At 40.1% G+C, this 25,766-nt stretch overlaps 1 protein-coding gene across 1 annotated transcript in view; it reads left to right on the plus strand.

The window, feature by feature from the left end:
• The window catches only part of MLLT10 (MLLT10 histone lysine methyltransferase DOT1L cofactor), a 282,550-nt gene that overhangs the window by 229,925 nt on the left and 26,859 nt on the right, over positions 1–25,766 (plus strand). Inside the window, exon 14 of the mRNA XM_067030386.1 lies at positions 22,094–22,272. Coding sequence (XP_066886487.1) covers positions 22,094–22,272 — 179 coding nt within the window. The remainder of the gene's footprint in view (positions 1–22,093; positions 22,273–25,766) is intronic.

The raw sequence follows: 25,766 nt of genomic DNA on the forward strand, positions 1-25,766 counted from the left end.
TTCTCAGATTCTAGTTGGAAGAGTCAGAAATGTAAATGAGTAATTACAGAATAAAATGTTAGACAAAATTATCATAGTGGATATGTTAAAGATTTATGTTATAGATTTGAGAGTAGTTTTTTCCCTGTCTTCATTTTCTAAAATTGAATGTGGTCATTATATTCATTCATTCCATGCTGGGTCGTAGTTGCTGCATGTGGGGTCTTCGTTGCAGCATGCGGACTTCTTAGTTGCGGCATGCGGACTTTAGTTGCAGCATGAGAACTCTTTAGTTGTGGCATGCATGCAGGATCTAGTTCCCCATCCAGGGATCGAATCCGGGCCCCCTGCATTGGGAGCACAGAGTCTTACCCATTGGACCACCAGGGAAGTCCTTATGTTCTCAGTTAAATCACAAAAAAATTTTAATGAAGAATGGCAAATTGTTTTAACAGCTGCCACATCTAATAAGATTATGTTCTTCATTTTAATTGGCAATTTTTCTTTTCCTATTAAACCTTCCTTTTAATTTCCTTAAGCTAAAAAAACAGAACAAAAAATCACTGTATAATGAACTTCATGTTTCTCATCTAGGTTTATGATTGATACTAATTTATGTGTCATCTCTTCTTAGTGAAGTACTCTCCTTCATTAAATTAAACTGACCACACATATATATATGTATGTATGTATATTTTAATCGATGACCACAAGAAAAGCAACAATGATTGCAATTACCAAACATGAAACACACTCATGCTATGTCATAATATTGACATTCAGTCCAGTAATCCTCCAGTGTAACAGCACCATTACTTTGCAGTGAGATTTGATTTGTATATTTTTTGCCTCTGAGTCCTTGTGGGATTTTTTTTTTTTATTCAAACAGAAAGTCACAAAAATTATAATCATCCTCATCAGTTCACTCAGTCCCTTGTAATTAATTTTTTTTCCATCTTGATCTTTTGTTAGCACTTTTATGAATTCATCAGTTTTCCATTACAGTTCTGAAAATGCTTATTCATTGAGTTCAGCAGTGCAGTCAGTTACCAGAAACCTGTACTTGTCAGAGTCTTTTCCATGAATTCCTTGAAGATGAAACCCTTTTATAGGAACATATTTGCAAAAGCATCAGAGTACACCCAGAACTGTCTGTAAATGACAAAAGACCTAAAAATGACCACGGTTAAAGATTTGATGAAAGTTCATAATAATGCAGTTGACAAGGAAATTTAGTTATTTCTGAGATATACATTTTAAAGTAATAACTAGAATTATGACTTATAACATTATACCAGAACATAGAAGATTTTTAGAAATTTCATGTAATGTCTGAAACATTTATATTGACATATTTCCATACAAATACCCGAAAGAAAGTTTAGTATTAGTTGTTTTTGTTTTTGTTTGTTTGTTTTTATATACTGCAGGTTCCTATTAGTCATCAATTTTATACACATCAATGTATACCTGTCAATACCAATCACCCAATTCAGCAAACCACCATCCCCACCAAACCGCGGTTTTCCCCCCTTGGTGTCCATACGTTTGTTCTCTACATCCATGTTTCAACTTCTGCCCTGCAAACTGGTTCATCTGTACCATTTTTCTAGGTTCCACATACATGCGTTAATATACGATATTTGTTTTTCTCTTTCTGACTTACTTCACTCTGTATGACAGTTTCTAGATCCATCCACATCTCAACAAATGGCTCAATTTTGTTCCTTTTTATGGCTGAGTAATATTCCATTGTATATATGTACCACAACTTCTTTATCCATTCGTCTGTTGATGGGCATTTAGGTTGCTTCCGTGACCTAGCTATTGTAAATAGTGCTGCAGTGAACATTGGGGTGCATGTGTCTTTGAATTGTTTTTCTCTGGGTATATGCCCGGTAGCGGGATTGCTGGATCATATGGTAATTCTATTTTTAGTTTTTTAAGGAACCTCCATACAGTTCTCCATAGTGGCTATATCAATTTACATTGCCACCAACCGTGCAAGAGGGTTCCCTTTTCTCCATACCCTCTCCATCATTTGTTGTTTGTAGATTTTCTGATGATGCCCATTCTAAGTGGTTTGAGGTGATACCTCATTGTAGTTTTGATTTGCATTTCTCTAATAATTAGTGATGTTGAACGGTTTTTCATGTGTTTCTTGGCCATCTGTATGTCCTCTTTGGAGAAATGTCTATTTAGGTCTTCTGCCCATTTTTGGATTGGGTTGTTTGTTTCTTTAATATTGAGCTGCATGAGCTGTTTATATATTTTGGAGATTAATCCTTTGTCCGTTGCTTCATTTGCAAATATTTTCTCCCATTCTGAGGGTTGTCTTTTTGTCTTGTCTGTGGTTTTTGCTGTGCAAAGGCTTTGAAGTTTCATTAGGTCCCATTTGCTTTTTTTTTTTTTTTAATGTGGTACGTGGGCCTCTCACTGTTGTGACCTCTCCTGTTGCAGAGCACAGGCTCCGGACGCACAGGCCCAGCGGCCATGGCTCACGGGCACAGCCGCTCCACGGCATGTGGGATCTTCCCGGACCAGGACACGAACCTGTGTCCCCTGCATTGGCAGGTGGATTCTCAACCACTGCGCCACCAGGGAAGCCCTATTTTTGTTTTTATTTCCATTACTCTAGGAGGTGTATCAAAAAAGATCTTGCTGTGATTTATGTCAAAGAGTGTTCTTGCTATGTTTTCCTCTAAGCGTTTTATAATGTCCAGTCTTACATTTAGGTCTCAAATCCATTTTGAGTTTATTTTTGTGTATGGTGTTAGGGAGTGTTCTAATTTCATTCTTTTACATGTAGCTATCTAGTATTCCCAGCTCCACTTATTGAAGAGATGGTCTTTTCTCCATTGTATATCTTTGCCTCCTTTGTCATAGATTAGTTGACCATAGGTGCGTGGGTTTATCTCTGGGCTTTCTATCTTGTTCCATTGATCTATGTTTCTGTTTTTATGCCAGCCATATTGTCTTGATTACTGTACCATTGTAGTATAGTCTAAAGTCAGAGAGTCTGATTCCTCCAGCTCCGTTTTTTTTCATTCAAGACTGCTTTGGCCATTCGGGGTCTTTTGTGTCTCCATACAAATTTTAAGATGATTTGTTCTAGTTCAATAAAAAATGCCATTGGTAATTTGCTAGGGATTGCATTGAATCTGTAGATTGCTTTGGGTAGTGTAGTCATTTTCACAATATTGATTCTTCCTATCCAAGAACATGGTATATCTCTCCATCTGTTGGTGCCATCTTTAATTTCTTTCATCAGTGTCTTATAGTTTTCTGCATACAGGTCTTTTGTCTCCCTAGGTAGGTTTATTCCTAGGTATTTTATTCTTTTTGTTGCAATGGTAAATGGGAGTGTTTCCTTAATTTCTCTTTCAGATTTTTCATCATTAGTGCATAGGAATGCAAGAGATTTCTGTGCATTAATTTTGTATCCTGCAACTTTACCAAATTCATTGATTAGCTCTAGTAGTTTTCTGGTGCCATCTTTAGGATTCTCTTTGTATACTATCATGGCATCTGCAAACAGTGACAGTTTTATTTCTTCTTTTCTAATTTGTATTCCTTTTACTTCTTTTTCTTCTCTGATTGCCGTGGCTAGGACTTCCAAAACTATGTTGAATAGTAGTGGTTGGTGAGAGTGGACATCCCTGTCTCGTTCCTGATCTTTGACGAAATGCTTTCAGTTTTTCACCATTGAGAATGATGTTTGTTGTGGGTTTGTCGTATATGGCCTTTATTACGTTGAGGTAGGTTCCCTCTGTGCCCACTTTCTGGAGAGTTTTTATCATAAATGGGTGTTGAATTTTGTCAAAAGCTTTCTCTGTATCCATTGAGATGATCATGTGCTTTTTCTTCTTCAGTTTGTTAATATGGTGTATCACATTGATTGATTTGCATATGTTGAAAATTCTTGCATCCCTGGGATAAATCCCACTTGATCATAGTGTATGATCCTTTTAATGTGTTGTTGGATTCTGTTTGCTAGTATTCTGTTGAGGATTTTTGCATCTATATTCATCAGTGATATTGGTCTGTAATTTTCGTTTTTTGTAGTATCTTTGTGTTGTTTTGGTATCAGGGTGATGGTGGTCTCATAGAATGAGTTTGGGAGTGTTCCTTCCTCTGCAATTTTTTGGAAGAGTTTGAGAAGGATGGGTGTTAGCTCTTCTCTAAATGTTTGATAGAATTCACCTGTGAAGCTATCTGGTCCTGGTCTTTGGTTTGTTGGAAGATTTTTAATCACAGTTTCAATTTCATTACTTGTGATTGGTCTGTTCATATTTTCTGTTTTATCCTGGTTCAGTCTTGGAAGGTTATAGCTTTCTAAGAATTTGTCCATTTCTTCCTGGTTGTCCCATTTTATTGGCATAGAGATCCTTATAGTAGTCTCTTAGGATGCTTTGTATTTCTGCGGTGTCTCTTGTAACTTCTCCTTTTTCATTTCTAATTTTATTGATTTGAGTCTTCTCCCTTTTTTTCTTGATGAGTCTGGCTAATGGTTTATCAATTTTATTTATCTTCTCAAAGAACCAGCTTTTAGTTTTATTGATCTTTGCTATTGTTTTCTTTGTTTCTATTTCATTTATTTCTGCTCTGGTCTTTATGATTTCTTTCCTTCTGCTAACTTTGAGTTTTGTTTGTTCTTCTTTCTCTAGTTCCTTTAGGTATAAGGTTAGATTGTTTACTTGAGATTTTTCTTTTTTCTTGAGGTAGGCTTGTATAGCTATAAACTTCCCTCTTAGAACTGCTTTTGCTGCATCCCATAGGTTTTGGATTGTCGTGTTTTCATTGTCATTTGTCTCTAGGTATTTTCTGATTTCCTTTTTGATTTCTTCAGTGATCTCTTGGTTATTCAGTAACGTATTGTTTACCCTCCACGTGTTTGTGTTTTTTACTTTTTCTTCCCTGTAATTCATTTCTAATCTCATAGCGTTGTGGTTAGAAAAGATGCTTGATAAGATTTCAAGTTTCTTAAATTTACTGAGGCTTGATTGGTGACCCAAGATGTGATCTATCCTGGAGAATGTTCCCTGTGCACTTGAGAAGAAAGTGTAATCTGCTGTTTTTGAATGGAATGTCCTATAAATATCAATTAAATCTGTCTGGTCTGTTGTGTCATTTAATACTTGTGTTTCCTTATTAATTTTCTGTCTGGATGATCTGTCCATTGGTGTAAGTGAGGTGTTAAAGTCCCCCACAATTATTGTGTTACTGTCGATTTCTTCTTTTATAGATGTTAGCAGTTGCCTTATGTATTGAGGTGCTCCTGTGTTGGGTGCATATATATTTATAATTGTTATATCTTCTTCTTGGATTGATCCCTTGATCATTAGGTAGTGTCCTTCCTTGTCTCTTGTAACATTCTTTATTTTAAAATCTATTTTACCTGATATGAGTATTGCTACTCCAGCTTTCTTTTGATTTCCATTTGCATGGAATATCTTTTTCCATCCCCTCACTTTCAGTCTGTATGTGTCCCTAGGTGTAAAGTGGGTCTCTTGTAGACAGCATATAGATGGGTCTTGTTTTTGTATCCATTTAGCAAGCCTGTGTCTTTTGGTTGGATCATTTAATGCATTCACGTTTAAGGTAAGTATCAATATGTATGTTCCTGTGACCATTTTCTTAATTGTTTTGGGTTTTGTTTTTGTCAGTCGTTTTCTTCTCTTGTGTTTCCCACTTACAGAAGTTCCTTTAACATTTGTTGTAGAGCTGATTTGGTGGTGCTGAATTGTCTTAGCTTTTACTTGTCTGTAAAGCTTTTGATTTCTCCATCGAATCTGAATGAGATCCTTGCCAGGTAGAGTAATCTTGGTTGTAGGTTCTTCCCTTTCATCACTTTAAGTATATCATGCCACTGCCTTCTGGCTTGTAGAGTTTCTGCTGAGAAATCAGCTGTTAACCTTATGGGAGTTCCCTTGTATGTTATTTTCATTTTTCCCTTGCATGTTATTTTTCGTTTTTCCCTTGTTGCTTTCAATAATTTTTCTTTGTCTTTAATTTTTGCCCATTTGGTTATTATGTGTCTCAGCATGTTTCTCCTTGCGTTTATCCTGTATGGGACTCGCTGTGCTTCTGGACTTGGGTGGCTATTTCCTTTCCCATGTTAGAGAAGTTGCTGACTATAATCTCTTCAAATGTTTTCTCTCGTCCTTTCTCTCTCTCTTCTTCTGGGACCCCTATAATGCGAATGTTCTTGTGTTTAATGTTGTCCCAGAGGTCTCTTAGGCTGTCTTCATTTCTTTGCATTCTTTTTTCTTTATTCTGTTCTACAGCAGTGAATTCCACCATTCTGTCTTCCAGGTCACTTATCCATTCTTCTGCCTCACTTATTCTGCTATTGATTCCTTCTAGTGTAGTTTTCATTTCAGTTATTGTATTGTTCATCTCTGTTTGTTCTTTAATTCTTCTAGGTCTTTGTTAAACATTTCTTACATCTTCTCGATCTTTGCCTCCATTCTTTTTCCGAGGTCCTGGATCATTTTCACTGTCATAATTCTGAATTCTTTTCCTGGAAGATTGCCTATCTCCACTTAGTTGTTTTTCTGGGGTTTTGTCTTGTTCCTTCATCTGGTACATAGCCCTGTGCCTTTTCATCTTGTCTATCTTTCTGTGAATGTGGTATTTGTTCCACAGGCTGCAGAACTGTAGTTCTTCTTGTTTCTGGTGGATGAGCCTATCTAAGAGGCTTGATGGGAGGGACTGGTGATGGATAGAGCTGACTGTTGCTCTGGTGGGCAGAGCTCAGTAAAACTTTAATCCACTTGACTGTTGATGGGTGTGGCTGGGTTCCCTCCCTGTTGGTTGTTTGTCCTGAGGCAACCCAACACTGGAACCTACCTGGGCTCTTTGGTGGGGCTAATGACAGACTCTGGGAGAACTTCTTCTGCTAGTGTCCTTGTCCCCACAGTGAGCCACAGGCCCCCCCGCCCCCCCGCCCACCTCTGCAGGAGACCCTCCAACACTAGCAGGTCTGGTTCAGTCTCCCCGGGGGTCACTGCTCCTTCCCCTGGGTCCCAATGCGCACACTACTTCGTGTGTGCCCTCCAAGAGTGGAGTCTCTGTTTCCCCCAGTCCTGCCGAAGTCCTGCAATCAGTTCCCACTAGGCTTCAAAATATGATTCTCTAGGAATTCCTCCTCCTGTTGCTGGACCCCAAGGTTCGGAAGCCTGATGTGAGGCTTAGAACCTTCACTCCACTGGGTGGATTTCTGTGGTATAAGGGTTCACCAGTCTGTGGGTCACCCACCCACCAGTTATGGGATTTGATTTTACTGTGATTGCACCCCTCCTACTATCTCATTGTGGCTTCTCCTTTGCCTTTGTATGTGGGGTATCTTTTTTGGTGAGTTCCAGTGTCTTCCTGTCTATGATTGTCCAGCAGCTAGTTGTGAATCTGGTGTTCTCGCAAGAGGGAGTGAGAGCAGGTCCTTCTACTCCGCCATCTTGGTTCCTCCTCCCACCTATATTTTTATACTTCATCTTACCTAAGTGTTTCTATAGACAAAATCACACCATGTAGAGATTCCTGCCGTTGTAAATTCATCATATTAGCCTTGAGTGATATTTAAATTGCTTCACAATGTTAGTACACATCTCTAGGAAGCTGTTAATTTTTGCCATGATTGTTCATTTTTTTAACTGTTCCTCCCCTTTCCCCATTCCCAGTATATTAATGTCTTTGCCTTTTACTCCCAGAAAAACCTTGATCTCCTCATAACTCAGTTCTGCAACCTACTTGGTTTGTGTCCATCTTCTTTTCCTTCTCTCTAGTCTTGCCTACAATCAAAGGCTAATCCTTACTTGTAGTCTGGATCTCATCCGTAGTTTTTTGCCCTCTCAGAGACCTTGCCATTTTAGTTTCCTTACCTTCTCTTTCACTATCACTTATCTTTGCCCATCTACATCTAAACATGCTCTAGTCTTTTCCTCTTGAAAAAAACACCAAGAAACCCAAACTGTCTTTAATCCCACATTCCTATTTGTGTGCCTAAACCTCAGACTGTTTTCCCCACACTCCCTTGTTTAAGATCATCTCATACGTCCTCATTGAGAGAATTCATGTCTGTTTTCAATTCTGGACACAATTGTAGCCATTATATCTTAAATTATTACTCTTCTTATTCTTTTTATTCTTGAGGAATTTTTTTTAGATATTCATCTGTCTTTCATGTCCCTTACCCTCTTTTTTATAATTTCCACTTCTTAATCTCTTTGTGCTATATCTGTGTAATTTCTTTAACTCTTTTTTTGTTCACTCATCATTTCTTTAGTTCTATTAATTGTTTCTATTTAGTGAATGTGTTTTTAAATTTTAGGAATTCTTTGTTGTTGTTTTTTTAATGGACCCTGGTCTGGTTTTGTTTTTCTTTCTTGTTTTTTAAGAGTGTTCAGGTCTTCCCTCACATCTAAAAATATTTTTATTTTGAAACAGTGTCAAACTTATAGAAAAATTGCAAATATAGATAACTTTATTTTCCTCAACCATTTGAGAGTAAGTTACAGTCATAGTGCCCCATCAGCCCTGAATACCTAAGTATTTCTTACAAACAAGGATATTTGCCTCCAAAATCATGGTACAGCTATCAAGAACAGGAAATTAATATCACCATATTACTAGCATCTAGTCTTTAGACACCATCTGAGTTTTGACAACTGCCTTAATTTTTGAGGATTGTAGGCCAGTTATTTTGGATTTGTTTTTTTTTTTTTTTTTTTTTTTGTGGTACGCGGGCCTCTCACCACTGCGGCCTCTCCCATTGTGGAGCGCAGGCTCTGGACGCACAGGCCCAGCGGCCATGGCTCACGGGCCCAGCCGCTCCGCGGCATGTGGGATCTTCCCGGACCGGGGCACGAACCCGTGTCCCCTGCATCGGCAGACGGACTCTCAACCACTGCGCCACCAGGGAAGCCCGGTGCCTTAGTTTTTTAATATGAGAGCATGAATCATCATGCTTACTTTATAGATTTGTGAAGACTAATTAAAATAATGACTATCATAAAATAATGAAACATGAACCATAATAGAGTTTATCTGGGCTTTTTTTTTTTTTTTTTTTTGCGGTACGCGGGCCTCTCACTGCTGTGGCCTCTCCCGTTGCGGAGCACAGGCTCCGGACGCGCAGGCTCAGCGGCCATGGCTCACGGGCCCAGCCACTCCGCGGCACGTGGGATCCTCCTGGACCGGGGCATGAACCCGTGTCCCCTGCATCGGCAGGCGGACCCCCAACCACAGCGCCACCAGGGAAGCCCTGGATTTGTTTTTTTTAAGTTACTAGGTTTAGGCTATTTGTTTTATTTTATTTATTTATTTATTTTGTTGGCTGCACCACGTGGCACACAGGGATCTTAGTTCCTGACCAGGGATCCAACCTATGCCCCCTGCTGTGGAAGCGTGGATTCTTAACCACTGGACCGCCAGGGAAGTCCCAGGGTTATATATTTTAGAAGTGATCTTTCCATTGCATTTTGTCACATGGCATATAATGAGACTTTCCAATGAAAAGGTTTTCTTTCCCCCCTTATAATTAGTATTTTGTGGAATAAACTATGAGACTATGTAAATATTCCATTCCTCATCAAACTTTCATTTTATTTCAGTATGGACTTATGGATTTGTATGGGTTATAATCCATTTGTTGTGATGCTCAGATTGTTCACAATTAGCCATCGGGAGCCCTTTAAGCTGACTCCATGTCCTTTTGAGATGTCCCCACTATTCTTTTAATGCTTCCTTACTTTCTGACACTACAAGTATATTAGTTTTCTCTTGCTGCTGTACCAAATTACCACAAATATTCGCAGCTTAAGACCAGACAAATGTCTTAGTGCACAGTCAGAAGTCTGGGTTGGGTAAGTTGGTTTCTCTGCTTAGATTCTCACAAGGCTGAAATCATGGTGTTGGCCAGCTCTTACTGTGAGGAGACTCTGGGAACAACCTGCTTCCAAGCTCATTCAGGTTGTTGGTGGAATCCAGTTCTTTCCTTGGAGTGGTAGAACCAAGGTCACCATTTCCTGTCAGTTAAGGGCCTCCCTTAGCTCTTAGAGGCTTCTCTCCCATCCTTGAACATGTGTCCCTATATCTTAGAGCCAGAAAAGGTGACGATTTGAGTCCTTTTCACACCTAGAATCTCTCTTGACGTCCCCTTCTACCACATTTCTCTTGCTTTCTCTTCTGCATCTCCCACTGACTCTTCTGCCCTTCTTCAGTTTGTAAGGGCTCATTCAATTACACTGGGCCCACCCTCAAATTCAGAATAATCCACCTATTTTAAGGTCAGCTGATGAGTACCTTAATTCAATCTGCCAAGTGCCTTTGGAGCAGTACCTAGATTAGTGTTTGATTGAATAACCAGGAGATGGGAAACGTGGGGAATTCTGCTTACCACAGAAGGATATCCCAGGTTCTTCTTTTTTATAGAGAATTTTGTTCCTTTCTCATATTTTTGATTTCTTCTCTTAGGTTCTTAATCATTTAAAATCTTTATCGCCTAATCTTTATTTGCTGTTTCTATTTTCTAAAGTTCTTAGAAGATAGTCAAATCTTAATGTCTGCTAACTTGTGATCAAGGGGATTGTTCTTTCCATGTTTTCTAATTTTGGATTGCAAACTCATTTTCTAGCCTGGGTTGAGGTTATATCCCTTCAAAGAGATTTTGCGTTTGCTTCTGCTATATATTCAAGTGTCGGTACTGCTTGACCCCTTCTTATGTTGATTCAGCATTTGGGATTTACCAGACCAGGCAGATGGTGTAAGTTTAGACCCCAAACCTATTTGAAGGCAAGGTTGTGGCTGTAAATTTTCAAGGCAGATCTTCCATCCTCTATCCGAAGCTCAGATCAAATTGGACAAACTTCCTTATTTTATTTTTCTCCCTGTGTATGCTGTGATTTGGGGGTTTTGTGTTTTGTGGGCGTCTTTGGGGGTGGAGTGGAGAAGAGATGGGTTAGTTTTCCCCTTTCCCATGTAGCCATGGGAAAGTCTAAACTATATAAACAGGATCTCATCAATTTCAGCTTTCCCTCCATTGGAAACCCAAGGTTTTATCTCTTTTCCTTGTGGTGGGCATTAAAGCCAAAGCTCCTAAGTTCCTGACATAGGCCGGCTGCTTTAGGGCAGCTGTTAAAGCCTCGCCTCTTTATTTGGACCCCTAATTTTTTTGGTGTGGGTTTAGCTATTCACATTTAGGTACTTTTAATTAGGAAGGTTTTTAGGTTGTCGAGTCTGCCTTGTTCCCAGAAACAGAAATTCCCCCATTGATTGATTGATTGATTTTTTTAAACCACTTCATATTGGCTTCTGCAACTACTACTCCACTTGGCTCAGGAATAGCTTTCACATTGTCAAGTCCAAGTGAGTATTTTTCAGTTTTCTTCTTACATGACCATCTTACATCACTTCCCCTTCTCTTCTTTTTCCACTTCCGCTAACTTGGTTGTCCTACTGTTTTGACCATTTGTTTTTAGTTTTTTGTGACTTCTCCTTTATCCTGATTTGGTGTTGAAATTCCTTGGGGTCACTCCTGAGCCTCTGCTTTGCTCACTTCTTAATTCTCACCAAATTTAAGTTACTTAAAATCTTTTTTTTTTTTTTTGTGGTACGCGGGCCTCTCACTGTTGTGGCCTCTCCCGTTGCGGAGCGCAGGCTCCGGACGCACAGGCTCAGCGGCCATGGCTCACGGGCCCAGCCGCTCTGCGGCATGTGGGATCCTCCCGGACCGGGGCACGAACCCGTATCCCCTGCATCGGCAGGCGGACTCTCAACCACTGCGCCACCAGGGAAGCCCACTTAAAATCTTTTGTGTAAAGTATTGTAATAACCACCTAACTTATCTCCCTGATTCTACTCTTCTGTTGTCTTTTAAAGCACTGTTCACTTTGCATTCAAAGTGATCTCTTAAAAATATTATTATGATCATGTCACTCTCTTGTTTAAGATGCTTTAATAGCTTTCCATTACTACAAAATTGGAAAGTCCTTTATGGACTGCAAGGTTTTACCTAAGCTGACTCTTGGGCTGGATTCTAGCTTCTTTTTTTTTTTTTTAGTTCCCCAACCAGGTATCAAACCTGCACTTCCTGCAGTGGAAGCTTGGAGTGGGTCCTAATCCCCCTGCAGCGGTCGTAACCACTGGACCACTGGGGGAAGTCCCTAGCTTCATTTTGAGCATCTTGTTTCTTTGTTTATTATACCACAGTGGCTCTGTCCGTTAGGGTACATTGTCCGTAAGACACAGAAGTAGGTTCTGTTGAATTTAAGCAAAAAGTAATTTATTGGATATATACAGTTACTTTAGAGAATTAATAGAAAAACCTTATTCTAAAACTTTTGGAGGAGAGAAATAAGGGTAGTTTAAAGGGCGAGGTGAACAAGAATTAATAGACTCCTAATATTATTACCATTAGACTAACTTAGGTCTGATCATTCTCTGCCCTTATGAGTATGCATTCAAGGTGTAAGTTCCCAGCAGAGACGGTTCGCCTCAGATTGGTTTACATGTTCATCCCTGGGCCAGGAGTGCATGAAGTGGAGGAGGGGTACTTCCCTAATAGAAAACAGGGTGCTATTTGGAAAACAAATGGGAAAGAGGTCTAGGAAAGTAAAATTAGAACTTCCCCTAAGGATTTCCTTTTAGTTTATGTGTCACTTTACAAAGGCCTACCCTTCTACCCTTTACTGTGAATTTTTCTTTTTTTTCTTTTTTTTTTTTTTTTTTGGTACTGCTAATCTTAAGTTACCACTCTTATTCTGTCATAGCACATTCTACTTTTTCATCATAGCACTAATATTTATGTGATTATTTAACATGTGACTCCTTTACTTTAAGCTCCACAAGTTCAAGGATGGTATCTTTTCTTTTTTGTAGCATCTTTAGCAGCAAGTATTGTATCTGGGCATATTAGGTGCATAAATATTTGTAGAATATTGGAAAATCAGGTCAACTCCAAAGTATTCAATTGATATCAAAATAATATTCAAAACATTTAAAAATATTTTAAAATGAAATCAGAAAATATGCATGGTAAGTGTAAGAGGATTAAAAATTCTATGTCCAGTATATAGGCAACTATATAGAGCAAAACCATGAACTCTGCGCCAAAAAGTTTGAAAATATATAAAAATATTAACAGTCTGTGGCTGATTTTTTTCCTACTTTCCCATCTACTTAAAATTTTTAATAATGAGTATGTGTTGTTTTTACGGGTAAATTCATAAGAAACAACACATAATGAACAAAATTGGGATTGATGCAAAATACTTTACTCTGTCTACCAAATATAGCTTATCAAGTTTAGGTGATTTTAACTTCTAGATGCACTTCAGACACATCTTTCTCCATGGTCAGTTCCACTACCATTTTCAGAGGATCATAATCTTTCATCTAGTTTATGGAATAACCTCTTAAATGATCTTTCTGTTTCCACTCTTCCTCCTTTCTGCTCATTTGCTACATAGCAGTTAGAGGGATGATATTTTAAAAATCCAGTTCTCACTATTCATCTTTATTGTCTTCCCATTGATCTTTTTAAAAAAATATTTATTTATTTTTGGCTGCATTGGGTCTTTGTTGCTGCGCATGGGCTTTTCTCTAGCTGCAGAGAGCGGGGGCTACTCTTCGTTGCGGTGCGCAGGCTTCTCATTGTGGTGGCTTCTCCTGTTGCGGAGCATGGGCTGTAGGCACACAGGCTTCAGTAGTTGTGGCTTCTGGGCTCTAGAGTGCAGGCTCAGTAGTTGTGGCACACAGGCTTAGTTGCTCTGCAGCATGTGGGATCTTCCCAGACCAGGGCTTGAACCCGTGTCCCCTGCATTGGCAGGCGGATTCTTAACCACTGTGCCACCAGGGAAGTCCCCTTCCTATTGATCTTAACATAAATTCTAAATACCGCTACATGGCTTACAAGGTCCTGTGAGATCTCCTCCTTCCCCTCTCTAACCTTGTCTTCTACCACTCTCTCCACTATACTTCAGCCATATTACCTTTTTTTAAACTTGAACGAGCTTCATTCTGCTTCATTCTTTGTTCAGTTAACAACTACATACCTAACCTTTAGGTCTTGTTATATTGTTTCTTCAGACAGATCTTTTCTGCTTCTTAATTTTTCACTCTCATTATGCCCTTTCTCTTCCATCATATAGCATTTGCCACAATTTATAGTTGTGTTTGTTTTTTTAAAAAATATTTTATTTATTTATTTACTTATTTATTTGGTTGCTCTGGGTCTTAGTTGCTGCCAGCAGCCTCCTTAGTTGCAGCTCGTGGGCTCCTTAGTTGTGGCACACGAACTTTTAGTTGCGGCGTGCATGTGGGATCTAGTTCCCTGACCAGGGATCAAACCCGGGCCCCCTGCACTGGGAGCACGGAGTCTTGACCAGGGAAGTCCCATGTGTTTGTTTTGATGTTTGCCTCCCTAATTGTATATTCCTGGAGAACAGAGATCTTTTCTGTCTTGTTCCCTACTTTATTCCCTGCTCCTAGCACAGTGCCTGTGTTTTAGTACATATGAAATAAATATTTCTTGGGTGGATGGATAAATGAATCAGTATTTACTGCCACTCTCTGTATCATTCTGCATCATTGTTTCTTTTGTTTGTTTGTTTTTCATTTCATTCTTTTTTAAAATTTTTTATTGAAATATAGTTGATTTACAGTGTCTTTCTTATAAAACATCCCATTGTCGTGAGTGAAAAATGGGGACTGTTTGTGCTGAGACTCCAGTTCTTAAAAGTACCTGTGAAGGTGGCCTAGTTCGTTCACAGCATGATAAATTTGCTAGAGAGCATGTGTGTGCACACACACACACATTTGCACACACGTGCACACTTGCCTCAAATAAGCAGCCTAGAAACAAAAGACAAATCAAGACTCCTAGTCTACACAGCTTATGAAGCAATAACAGTAGCCTCTAAGTGTCTAGTGTGTACCAGGCGTCTAATCGTTACAACCCAATACAGGACAAGGTGTTCTCATGAACCCCACTTCACCTCTTTTTTTGTTTTTTAAAATAGATTTATGTATGTATGTATGTATGTATGTATGTATATGGCTGCATTGGGTCTTCGCTGCTGCATGCAGGCTTTCTCTACCAGCAGCAAGCAGGGGCTACTCTTCGCTGTGCTGCATGGGCCTCTCATTGCTATGGCTTCTCCTGTTGCGGATCATGGGCTCTAGGCATGCGGGCTTCAGTAGTTCTGGCATGCAGGCTTAAATAGTTGTGGCACGCAGGCTTCAGTAATTGTGGCTCGCGGACTCTAGAGTGCAGGCTCAGTAGTTGTGGCACACAGGCCTAGTTGCTCCCGGGCATGTGGGATCCTCCGAGACCAGGGCTCGAATCCGTGTCCCCTGCATTGGCAGGCAGATTCTTAACCACTGTGCCACCAGGGAAGCCCCCCACTTCAGCTTTAAGGAAAGAAGCTTAGGGAAGATAAGTTGCTTGACCGAAGTCACGCAGCTGATCTCAGGTCCAAATGAGCCCAACCCTGCAAGTTTAATTACTAAGCTATACTGCCTTGCCAAATAGAATTTCACTCATTCAGTACTGAATGATAATAATAAATATGTACTGCAGATCTAGTATGCCTGGCACTACTCTAAGTACAATACTGGGAATAAGGCAGTGAACAAAGCAGACTCCCATCCTCATGGAGAGTACATTCCAGAGGGACATGGGAAAGACAGTGAACAAAACAGTGAATAAGGGAAGCATGCAGGATGATAAATGTGATAATGAGTACGGAGAAAAATAAAGCAGGGGAGTAGATGAGGGCAGTGAGGGGTTTGCAGTACTCAATAGGGCGGTCAAGGAAGGCCTCTCTGAGAAGGTGCCATTTGAGCCGAGACCTGAAGGGTGCAAAGGCATCTGTGAGGAACCAAGGAAACTTGAGACAGACGAGGAGACGCAAGCATGGTCTGTCTGGCACACCCTGACGCTAAGAACCCCAGAGGGGAGCCTTTTTTGGGACAGCTGCACGTTACACCTGCGCTGCTTCTCTCCCTCAGGTGCCGGTGGGTGGGTGAGCAGGTCTGCCGCCTCACCGTCACCACACATGACGGCTGACCCGGGCTGGTCCTGAGCCTGCGCCTCCTCTTTCTCCAGTTCCATTCGCCAAAATTCCTTCCACACGAGGTGTGCTCCCCCGACACTGCCCGTTCCACACGTCCTCCCATGCCTGGTTACACACAGGGTAAAATGTGCTAATGGACCTTTGTTTGCCCATTGGATTAACAAAGATCTAAAGACTAGATAAAATCGAGTGTGAGGTAGAAAACAGGAGCTTGGTCTCTGTTGGTGGAGAGTGTAAACTGGTACAACTACCGTGAACGGCAGGTGCACAATACTGTATCCTGAACAGGTGGATTTGAGGGTATTTTCCTGGAGCTTGTGCATTGCAGGATTCAGTTCTCTTGAATTAGATGAATGTCACCTTGATTTAGATTAAAATAGCATATAACTTGTAAAAGATTAAAATAGAGTGAAATAGAAAACAGGTACAGAACAATCTAAGGAGGATTATTTATTATTTGCCTTGTGAAAAAGGATCTAGAGGTCTTAGTGAATGGTTAATGCTGTACCATCATACCTGAGGTATGAGGGAGTTGAGGTGAGCCAGTGATCCTCATTTGCAGAAAAAGATTTAGAATTCCATGCTTTCCTGACTTAATAGGAAAGGAAAATTTTGATTTGTTCTATTTTATTATAGTAACCTGAGTACCAGTTTCAAAGTGTGATTGCTGTGTTTTTAGCTGTGCAGTTTCCCATTTAAGATCAAGCTAATGCAGTATAAAAACAGACTTAAGTTTGGAGATTGAAGATCCTCAAACACACCACAGTTTTGCTTCTCGGTATTATACTTTCATGATATATTATTGCATGTGGTAAAGGTATTTGCAGTTTTCAAAGTGTAGTATGGACATTAGAGGACCTGACAATTAAAAAACTGTACTTTCCTGACTTAAAGATAAATTTTTAACTAGAGCACTAACTCTAAAATAGATATAGCTACCATTTACGGCAACTTACTGTGTATTAGGCACTGTTAGAGCCTTTACATGGGTATTCTCAAAAACCTTTAAGGTAGCTATTATCTTGGTTTTTAGAAAAGAACAGTATGGAGGCTCACAAAGTTTCAGATCACAAGGTTGGGAGAGCCAGGATGTTTGTCTCAGTCAAAAACTTGTCCTGTTGTGATTTCAGCCTTTGCCTCCAGCTCACTTTTGTCTTTTAGTTTTGGGAATTGGGGAGTCCACATATAGTATGCTTTTTGACATTTAAAAAAATCAGCACTCGGGCCTTCCCTGGTGGCGCAGTGGTTGAGAATCCGCCTGCCGATGCAGGGGATACGGGTTCGTGCCCCGGTACGGGAAGGTCCCACATGCCGCGGAGCGGCTGGGCCCGTGAGCCATGGCCGCTGAGCTTGCGCGTCCGGAGCCTGTGCCCCGCAACGGGAGAGGCCACAACAGTGAGAGGCCCGCGTACTGCAAAAAAAAAAAAAAAAAAAAAAAAAAAATCAGCACTCTACCTTTTAAGGTACTTTGAAAAAGCTGAGTTCAAATACTTCTCTCTGGAACTCTTCCACCCGAGTCTTTTCCTCTGAACTTAAGTCATTTTTTGTGTCATATGTCCTTCTTATGGTATTTAGCATTTCCCTCCTGTATCATAGTAGCTTGGGAGTACTTATTAGCTCTGCTGTGAGACTGTAAGTTCTTTGAAGGATGAATTCCTTTCTGTTCTTTGCTATCTTCGTTGCCTTTTTAAAAATTATTATTAGAGGGACTCCCTGGTGGCACAGTGGTTGAGAATCCACCTGCCAAGGCAGGGAACACGGGTTCGAGCCATGGTCCGGGAAGATCCCACATACCACGGAGCAACTAAGCCCATGCGCCACAACTACTGAGCCTGCGCTCTAGAGCCCGCTCGCCACAACTACTGATCCCACATGCCGCAACTACTGAAGCCCACACACCTAGAGCCTGTGCTCTGCAACAAGAGAAACCACTGCAATGAGAAAGCCCGCGCACTGCAATGAAGAGTAGCCCCTGCTCGCCACAACTAGAGAAAGCCCCCATGCAGCAACAAAGACCCAACGCAACCCAAATAAATAAATAAATAAATAAATAATTTTTAAAAATTATTATTAGAACCTCAATAAGTATTTGTTGAAAGAACTATGGGGTAAACAACTTAAAACAATTTTTTTTTTTCTCACCTACGTGCCTGTCCTTTGGAATGTAGGTTTATAAATATTCACTGCATTTATGTACTCTTTTCTGTCCTCCACAGCCAAACTTCTTAAAGGAGTTATCTTGCCAAAATTTCTTGTTACTTTTCATGACTCCTTTTTCTGACTTTACCTTAAATGACCAATAGAATCATTTGACCTTTTCCTTTGAAATTCTCTTATGTGGTTTCTAAGATTCTCTCCCTTTGTTTCCTTATTTTGTTCTTTGTGGTCCATCTTTCTTTGTCTACCCTTTATTTTTATTTATTTATTTTTTTTTGCGGTACACGGGCCTCTCACTGCTGTGGCCTCTCCCGTTGCGGAGCACAGGCTCTGGACGCACAGGCTCAGCGGCCATGGCTCACGGGCCCAGCCGCTCCGCGGCATGTGGGATCTTCCCGGACTGGGCCACAAACCCACGTCCCTGCATTGGCAGGCGGACTCTCAACCACTTCGCCACCAGGGAAGCCCTGTCTACCCTTTAAATGGTAATGTTCCCTAGGTCCTGTCTTTAGTCCTCTTCTCTTGATCACACTGAGAACTTCCCTGGGTGATCTCATTTTTCCTTGCCTTGCCTTTGACCAGCTTCCATATCATAGGTTTTTAATCAAATACTGACTTACAGGAGCTAGGTAGGTAACATTAAATGAGTGAAGAAGAAGTGAAGCATAAGGAACGGTGGGACTCTGGTGGATTAAAGAATCAATGCCCTGTCCAGTGCTCCAGCAGATTGTTGCTATTTCAGAATATAGTATCCAGTGTTGACAGAGCTTCAGGTTTTTCAGGAGAAATTAGAGATCTAGACTTCTTAATATGAAATTTCCATGTTTCTAAATATGAACTAATTAGCAGGCCAACAATAAGCCTTTTTGAGTTTTCACATTTACTTATTCTATCTTTGTCATCCTTCTGACTCCTGATTTGTATCTCCAGACCTGATTTTTCTGCTGAGCTTCCGGCTTATCCCATTCTGTTTTAGATGATCTGGGAGTTTTGTGTCCCACAGGTATCTCAAAGACTGTGATGATCAACCTCAACCTCAAACATGTAATTAGGAAGTGGTTTCGGTTATAAAGTCACATGGCTTATGAGTTTGACTCTTGGTTCTACCATCTACTAGGTCACTAAAGGAATTAGTTTATTTCTTCAAACTTTGCTCATATGTAAGATGGGAGTAATATTTACTTCATTGGTCTGTTGTCCTAGCACAGTGACCTACACATAATAACAAGTGTTGGATACTCTCAGTTGCTGTTTTCTACTTTAGTGAATGTTACCACTCTCACAGTCACTTACTGGTGTTTAAGAGTCATTTTTGACTCTTCCCTCTTTTTTATTCTTCAGATCTAATTAGTTACCAGTCCTGTGAATGTTGTCTTTGTAATGTCTCATTACTGCTGTTACCTTAGGTTTGTTTTTTTAAAATATTATTATTATTTTTGCTCATCAGTATCATTGTAGCAGCCCTTAACAGCTTTCTCAGTCTCTGTTTAAATCCCCTCCCCAATCTGTTCTCAGCCTTGTGCCAGTGATTTATTTATGTTTTGCTGAAACACCAATCTGATCACACCAGACTTCTGCTTACAATACTTTGGTGGCTTCCTATTGTCTCTAAATTTTTAACTTTTAACATTTTAACTTTTAATGTTCTTCTTGATTTGATTCGTGCTTATTTTTCAGCCTCATTTCTTGCTTAAACTACACAGATGGCACTTATAAGTTCTTAGAATCTACCTGGCTCTGTGGCACATATTTCTTCCTCAGAATGCCCTTCACCTCTATCCTGCAGCTCCTTTAGAAATTAGCTTTAAAGGCACCCATCTCTCCCAGTTCGCTTTTTGACCCCATCCTCTCTCACTCCAGGTCTGGGTTAGATAACCCTCTTTATGCACTCATAGCCTCCCGAGGATATCTCTATCATAGTACTCTTCACTGTCTTTCGTAATTGTCTCTTTTTTCCACTAAGCTTCTTGAAGGCAGAGACCACATATCTTGAATGGCTTTGTATCTCTAGGGCTTAGAATAATGTCTGGCAAACAGTGAGCTCTTAGATGTTTGTGGAATAAATGTATTTGTTAAGTGGATAAATTATCTTTATTCTGGAGAAATTGTAGATATAAAAAGGATCGTAGGAGCCTCAATCATAGTTGTAAGGCCTTTTAAAATGTCCCAGTTTTTGTATTCCCCTTGTTTGAAGATTATAGGTACTTTTATTTATTATGAATCAATAATATTTATATTCTTTAGAACAAAAGTAAATTTTACTGTTGATATAAATAACTAATTATTGTTGCCTTCAAGCACTGTGTTTTCTCAAAAAAATTTTTTTGACTATAGCATACTTAGGTTCTTTTTTTCTGCTTTCCTCTTGTTTATAGTGTCAAGTTCTTAAGATCTTATTCCCTCCCACCCTCCCAAGAGCCCTGGTTTATTGTAAGATTTCTCAGCTTCCATTGCTATTGACTCTATGGGCCAGATAATTCTTAGTTGTGAGGAGCTGTCTTGTGCATTGCACAACGTTTAGCAGCATCCCTGGCCATTACCTACTAGATGCCAGTAGTACCTCCTAGTTTTGATAACCAAAAATGTGTCCAGACATTGTCATATGTCTCCTGTGAAGCAGAATCACCCCTGGTTCAGAACCCCACTGGTTTATAGAGATTCCTGTCTCTTAACCTTTATCCTCAAAGAGCCTTTCCTTTTCTGTGGACTCTTTGTTATCAGCATAAGAGCATGATCTCCCATCTTGAAAACAACAAAAACAAAAAACCCACAAAACACTTTTTTTTTTTTTTTTTTTTTTGCGGTACGCGGGCCTCTCACTGTTGTGGCCTCTCCCGCTGCGGAGCACAGGCTCCGGACGCGCAGGCTCAGCGGCCATGGCTCACGGGCCCAGCCGCTCCGCGGCATGTGGGATCTTCCCGGACCGGGGCACGAACCCGTGTCCCCTGCATCGGCAGGCGGACTCTCAACCACTGCGCCACCAGGGAAGCCCCACAAAACACTTTTTAAAGTAACTCCTGGTTTCTTCTTAACTTTTGCTCATTTTCTCTTTCTGTCCTCTGTTCATCCACTTTTCTAGAGTGAATTGCTTCTACTCTTTCTTTCTGGCTTTTTAACCCTGTGGTGCTACTGAAAATGCTTTCAAATCTCTTTCCTCTTTTCCTGTGTTCTCTGAAGTGAATGCTACCACCACCTAGCTTTCCACATCACCATCATCTCTTAATCCTCGGTTCCCTGGCCACCCCGACTGCTACTTAGATACCCCATTTGGTCAGTCATAAAGTCCTGTTTATTTGACGTCCTGAATATCTATAGAATCCACCTGTATTCTTTATTCTCACTTCTGTGTCCCACCAGTGGCATCAGGCTCTTTGTTGTTCTCGGAATATCAAGTCTAGTCCTGTTCCATTTTATTTTATGCTCTGTAATGTGGATGACCTTTCTAAAAGTCTCTTCCCATTTCAGACCTTCTCAATCATGAGTGCTGGGGCTCTAGTATCTGCATTTTTGAAAGGCTTACCAAGTGATTTTTATACACCTCTAATTTCTTCATTCTCTTATTTCAGAAACATGTCACTGCTCTTCGGAATTCCTAAAACTCTTATTATTATTTTTACAAAGCACTTCCTGATGTGATCTCTGTCTCTTAACAAATCATCTTTGACGTATAAAATGTCTTAGTTTCTTTAAGACAAGTGCTTTATGAAAAGTCAGTATTTTATACTTTTAGTTACTGTTTCTTTTTTCTTGACATCAATAAAATTTATCATTGTGGGAGGGATCAAGAGGAAATGTGGGTATTCTAACATCGATTAATGTTGTGTGTTTGTGACAAATTTGACTGCTAAATTATAAAATATTTAAATAAGATTTTTTTCTTGTAGGTATTTATAGCAGCAGTGATGTAGCAGTATCATTTCCAAATGTAGCATCTGGCTCAGGATCGAGTACTCCTGTCTCCAGTTCTCATTTACCTCAGCAACCTTCTGGGCATTTACAGCAAGTGGGAGCACTCTCCCCATCTGCTGGGTCGTCTGCACCCTCTGCTGTTGCTACAACTCAGGTAAATTATTACAGTGTTACAAAGTAATACGTACCTCCATTTGTCTTTTTTTTTCCTAAACATCTTTATTGGAGTATAATTGCTTTACAATGGTGTGTTAGTTTCTGCTATATAACAGAGTGAATCAGCTATACATATACATATATCCCCATATCTCCTCCCTCTTGTGTCTCCCTCCCACCCTCCCTGTCCCACCCCTTTAGAGGGTCACAAAGCATGGAGCTGATCTCCCTGTGCTATGCGGCTGCTTCCCACTAGCTATCTATTTTACATTTGGTAGTGTATATATGTCTATGCCACTCTCTCACTTTGTCCCAGCTTACCCTTCCCCCTCCCCATATCCTCAAGTTCATTCTCTACATCTGCATCTTTATTGCTATCCTGCCCCTAGTTAATCAGAAGCTTTTTTTTTTTTAGATTCCATACATATGTGTTAGCATATGGTATTTGTTTTTCTCCTTCTGATCCACTTCACTCTGTATAGACAGACTCTAGGTCCATCCACCTCCCTACAAATAACTCAATTTTGTTTCTTTTTATGGCTGAGTAATATTCCATTGTATATATGTGTCACATCTTCTTTATCCATTCATCTGTCAATGGGCATTTAGGATGCATCCATGACCTCGCTATTGCAAATAGTGCTGCGATGAACATTGGGGTGAATGTGTCTTTTTGAATTATGGTTTTCTCAGGGTATATGCCCAGTAGTGGGATTGCTGGGTCGTATGATAGTTCTATTTTCAGTTTTTTAATGAACCTCCATATTGTTCTCCATAGTGGCTGTATCAATTTACATTCCCACCAGCAGTGCAAGAGGGTTCCCTTTTCTCCACACCCCCTCCAGCATTTATTGTTTGTAGATTTTTTGATGATGGTCATTCTGACCGTGTAAGGTGATACCTCATTGTAGTTTTGATTTGCATTTCTCTGATGATTAGTGATGTTGAGCATCTTTTCATGTGTTTGTTAGCAATCTGTATATCTTCTTTGGGGAAGTGTCTATTTAGTTCTTCTGCCCATTTTTGGATTGGGTTGTTTGTTTTGTTGATATTGAGCTGCATGAGCTGCTTGTATATTTTGGAGATTAATCCTTTGTCATTTGCTTTGTTTGCAAATGAAAGTAAGTTAGATTATAGGGGAGATTAATGAAATAGGGCTTCCTATAGGAATTTATAAAATATCTCAACCTGTATTGACACGAGTGGAAATAACACACTTTTTTTTTTTTTTTTTTTTTTTTTTGCGGTACACAGGCCTCTCACTGCTGTGGCCTCTCCCATTGCGGAGCACAGGCTCCGGACGCGCAGGCGCAGCGGCCATGGCTCACGGGCCTAGCCGCTCCGTGGCATGTGGGATCTTCCCGGACCGGGACACAAACCCATCGTGTCCCTGCATCGGCTGGTGGACTCTCAACCACTGCGCCACCAGGGAAGCCCCGATAATAACACCTTTTTACATGATATTCATGGGAGAGCACAAAAGAATATGTTGGCACCAACTGATTCTTTTCAATTTCTGAATTCCTGATTTTGTCCTAATGATGTAAAATAGTAATTTTGGGGGAGCTTTTATTCCCTCTTTTAAAAGTAGGACTTACAAAGTATGAACCACTTGGACTTCTGTGTTTTTAAAAATTCCTTTCATAATTTTAAAATCACAGAAATAATATATGAATATCTGTGGTGTAAATTTTTAAAAACCAGTGAAGGAGAATATAGCATTAAGAGTGAATGATTCCTTTAAATACTTATATGGTATTCTTTCTTGTGAAAAAGAAGGAATATTTATAATATTATAAATAATGGTGACTATGTTGGTTTTGCATTTATTTATCCTTTTCCTTCATTTTAGATCTGGAACTTGATAGGTCACCTAGTCTACAGGAATGCTCTCAGAGCCAGAGTCAAACCAGAGAAATCATAATTATATGAATAGGATAGTAAATGGGCACAGCTGTGCGCGTGCGCGCGCACACATGTGCACGCACACACAAGCGTGCGCGCACACACACACACAAGCACACACCCTCACTCCCCATCCCCAACCCCCATGTTTCTTCAAAGGTAATAATTTAAAATTCCTAAAGTATATATATTTTTTCTTTATTTGGAATTCTTTATAATTTTATTACTTTCATTTTACCCAATGCCTCTAATAGTCTCAGAGCTTTAAGAAAATTATGACAGGGGCTTCCCTGGTGGCGCAGTGGTTGAGAGTCCGCCTGCCGATGCAGGGGACGCGGGTTCGCGCCCCGGTCCGGGAAGATCCCACATGCCGCGGATCGGCTGGGCCCGTGGGCCACAGCCGCCGAGCCTGCGCGTCCGGAGCCTGTGCTCCGCAGCGGGAGAGGCCACAACAGTGAGAGGCCCGCGTACCACAAAAAAAAAAAAAAAGAAAAAGAAAATTATGACAGACAAATGTCTAATTATAACCTACTAGTTAAGTAGTTGTTTGTAAGTTGCTGTAAACTTATGCTTTATGTATGTGTTCATAATTTCTATTGTACGGGCCTTAGAATATATGTACACTTTCCAGCATTTTCTGTAAGTTATACATCAAAGCACAGCATTAAGTCATTTTTAAAGTATGTAATGGTGCAGTACAAACGATCACCATTATAATTAGATCAAGAATTAGAATAAACAACAGTTCAGCACAGAAAAACAATGGCATGGTTAGAGGTATTGTCTTTGAAAATGAAAGTTAACAATTTGGTGAACTTCTCAACCTGAAGAAGGGGAGTTTGACTAGTTTAGGAGAGTTTTTCTCTAGCTCATTTCACTAGCCTTGGTGAGGTATAGGCATAATGGTAGGGGTTTGGGTTTAGAGAGAGTAAAAGGATAAATGAGAAAATGGCTCTTATTAATACTTTTCTCTCTTTTAATTAAGTGTAACCATATGCTGTTGATAGCTTTATATCCTTGGAAAGAGTCTCACATGAACATTTTCAATGTGCATTTTTCTTTCCTTTCTTTCTAAAAGTCTGTTTTAATTACCCTCTGGTTAATTCCAGGCTGAATTAAGCAAAAATCTCTTTTCTTCCCATTCATTATGTTTGTGGTTTTGGGGGTTGGCTTTAGGGTGTGGGTGGGGGAAGTGGTAGTGAAGAGAAATTTATAGCTAGAGGGAAAATTCCACTTAACATATGACTCAGCTGAAGAACAAAGAAATCATAGTTGCAAGTAATCCAGGATTCAGTCCAATTAAAATCTTCACTGTTTATCCTCTTCCCTGTTTCAGTAAGATGGGTCTCTCATAAATAGATCATCCAGTGAGACTCGCATGCTGCATGCCGAGACAGCTGCATCTGTGTTTCTGTCCAGCAGTAAACACTTTTCTGCCTTCAAGCCGGAGCTTATTTAGCCTGGCTTATCTGGTGCTGCTGTAGCAACCATCAGTCTCCAGGCGACTGAGGCAGGTTGACCTCTGAGTTGAACTGAGTGCAGAACTACTTCAGTTTAGTTGCCTTAGACAATAGTATTGGTGTTGAA

This window comes from Kogia breviceps, chromosome 3 (assembly GCF_026419965.1).
Source record: "Kogia breviceps isolate mKogBre1 chromosome 3, mKogBre1 haplotype 1, whole genome shotgun sequence".
NCBI classification, from domain to species: Eukaryota; Metazoa; Chordata; class Mammalia; order Artiodactyla; family Physeteridae; genus Kogia; species Kogia breviceps.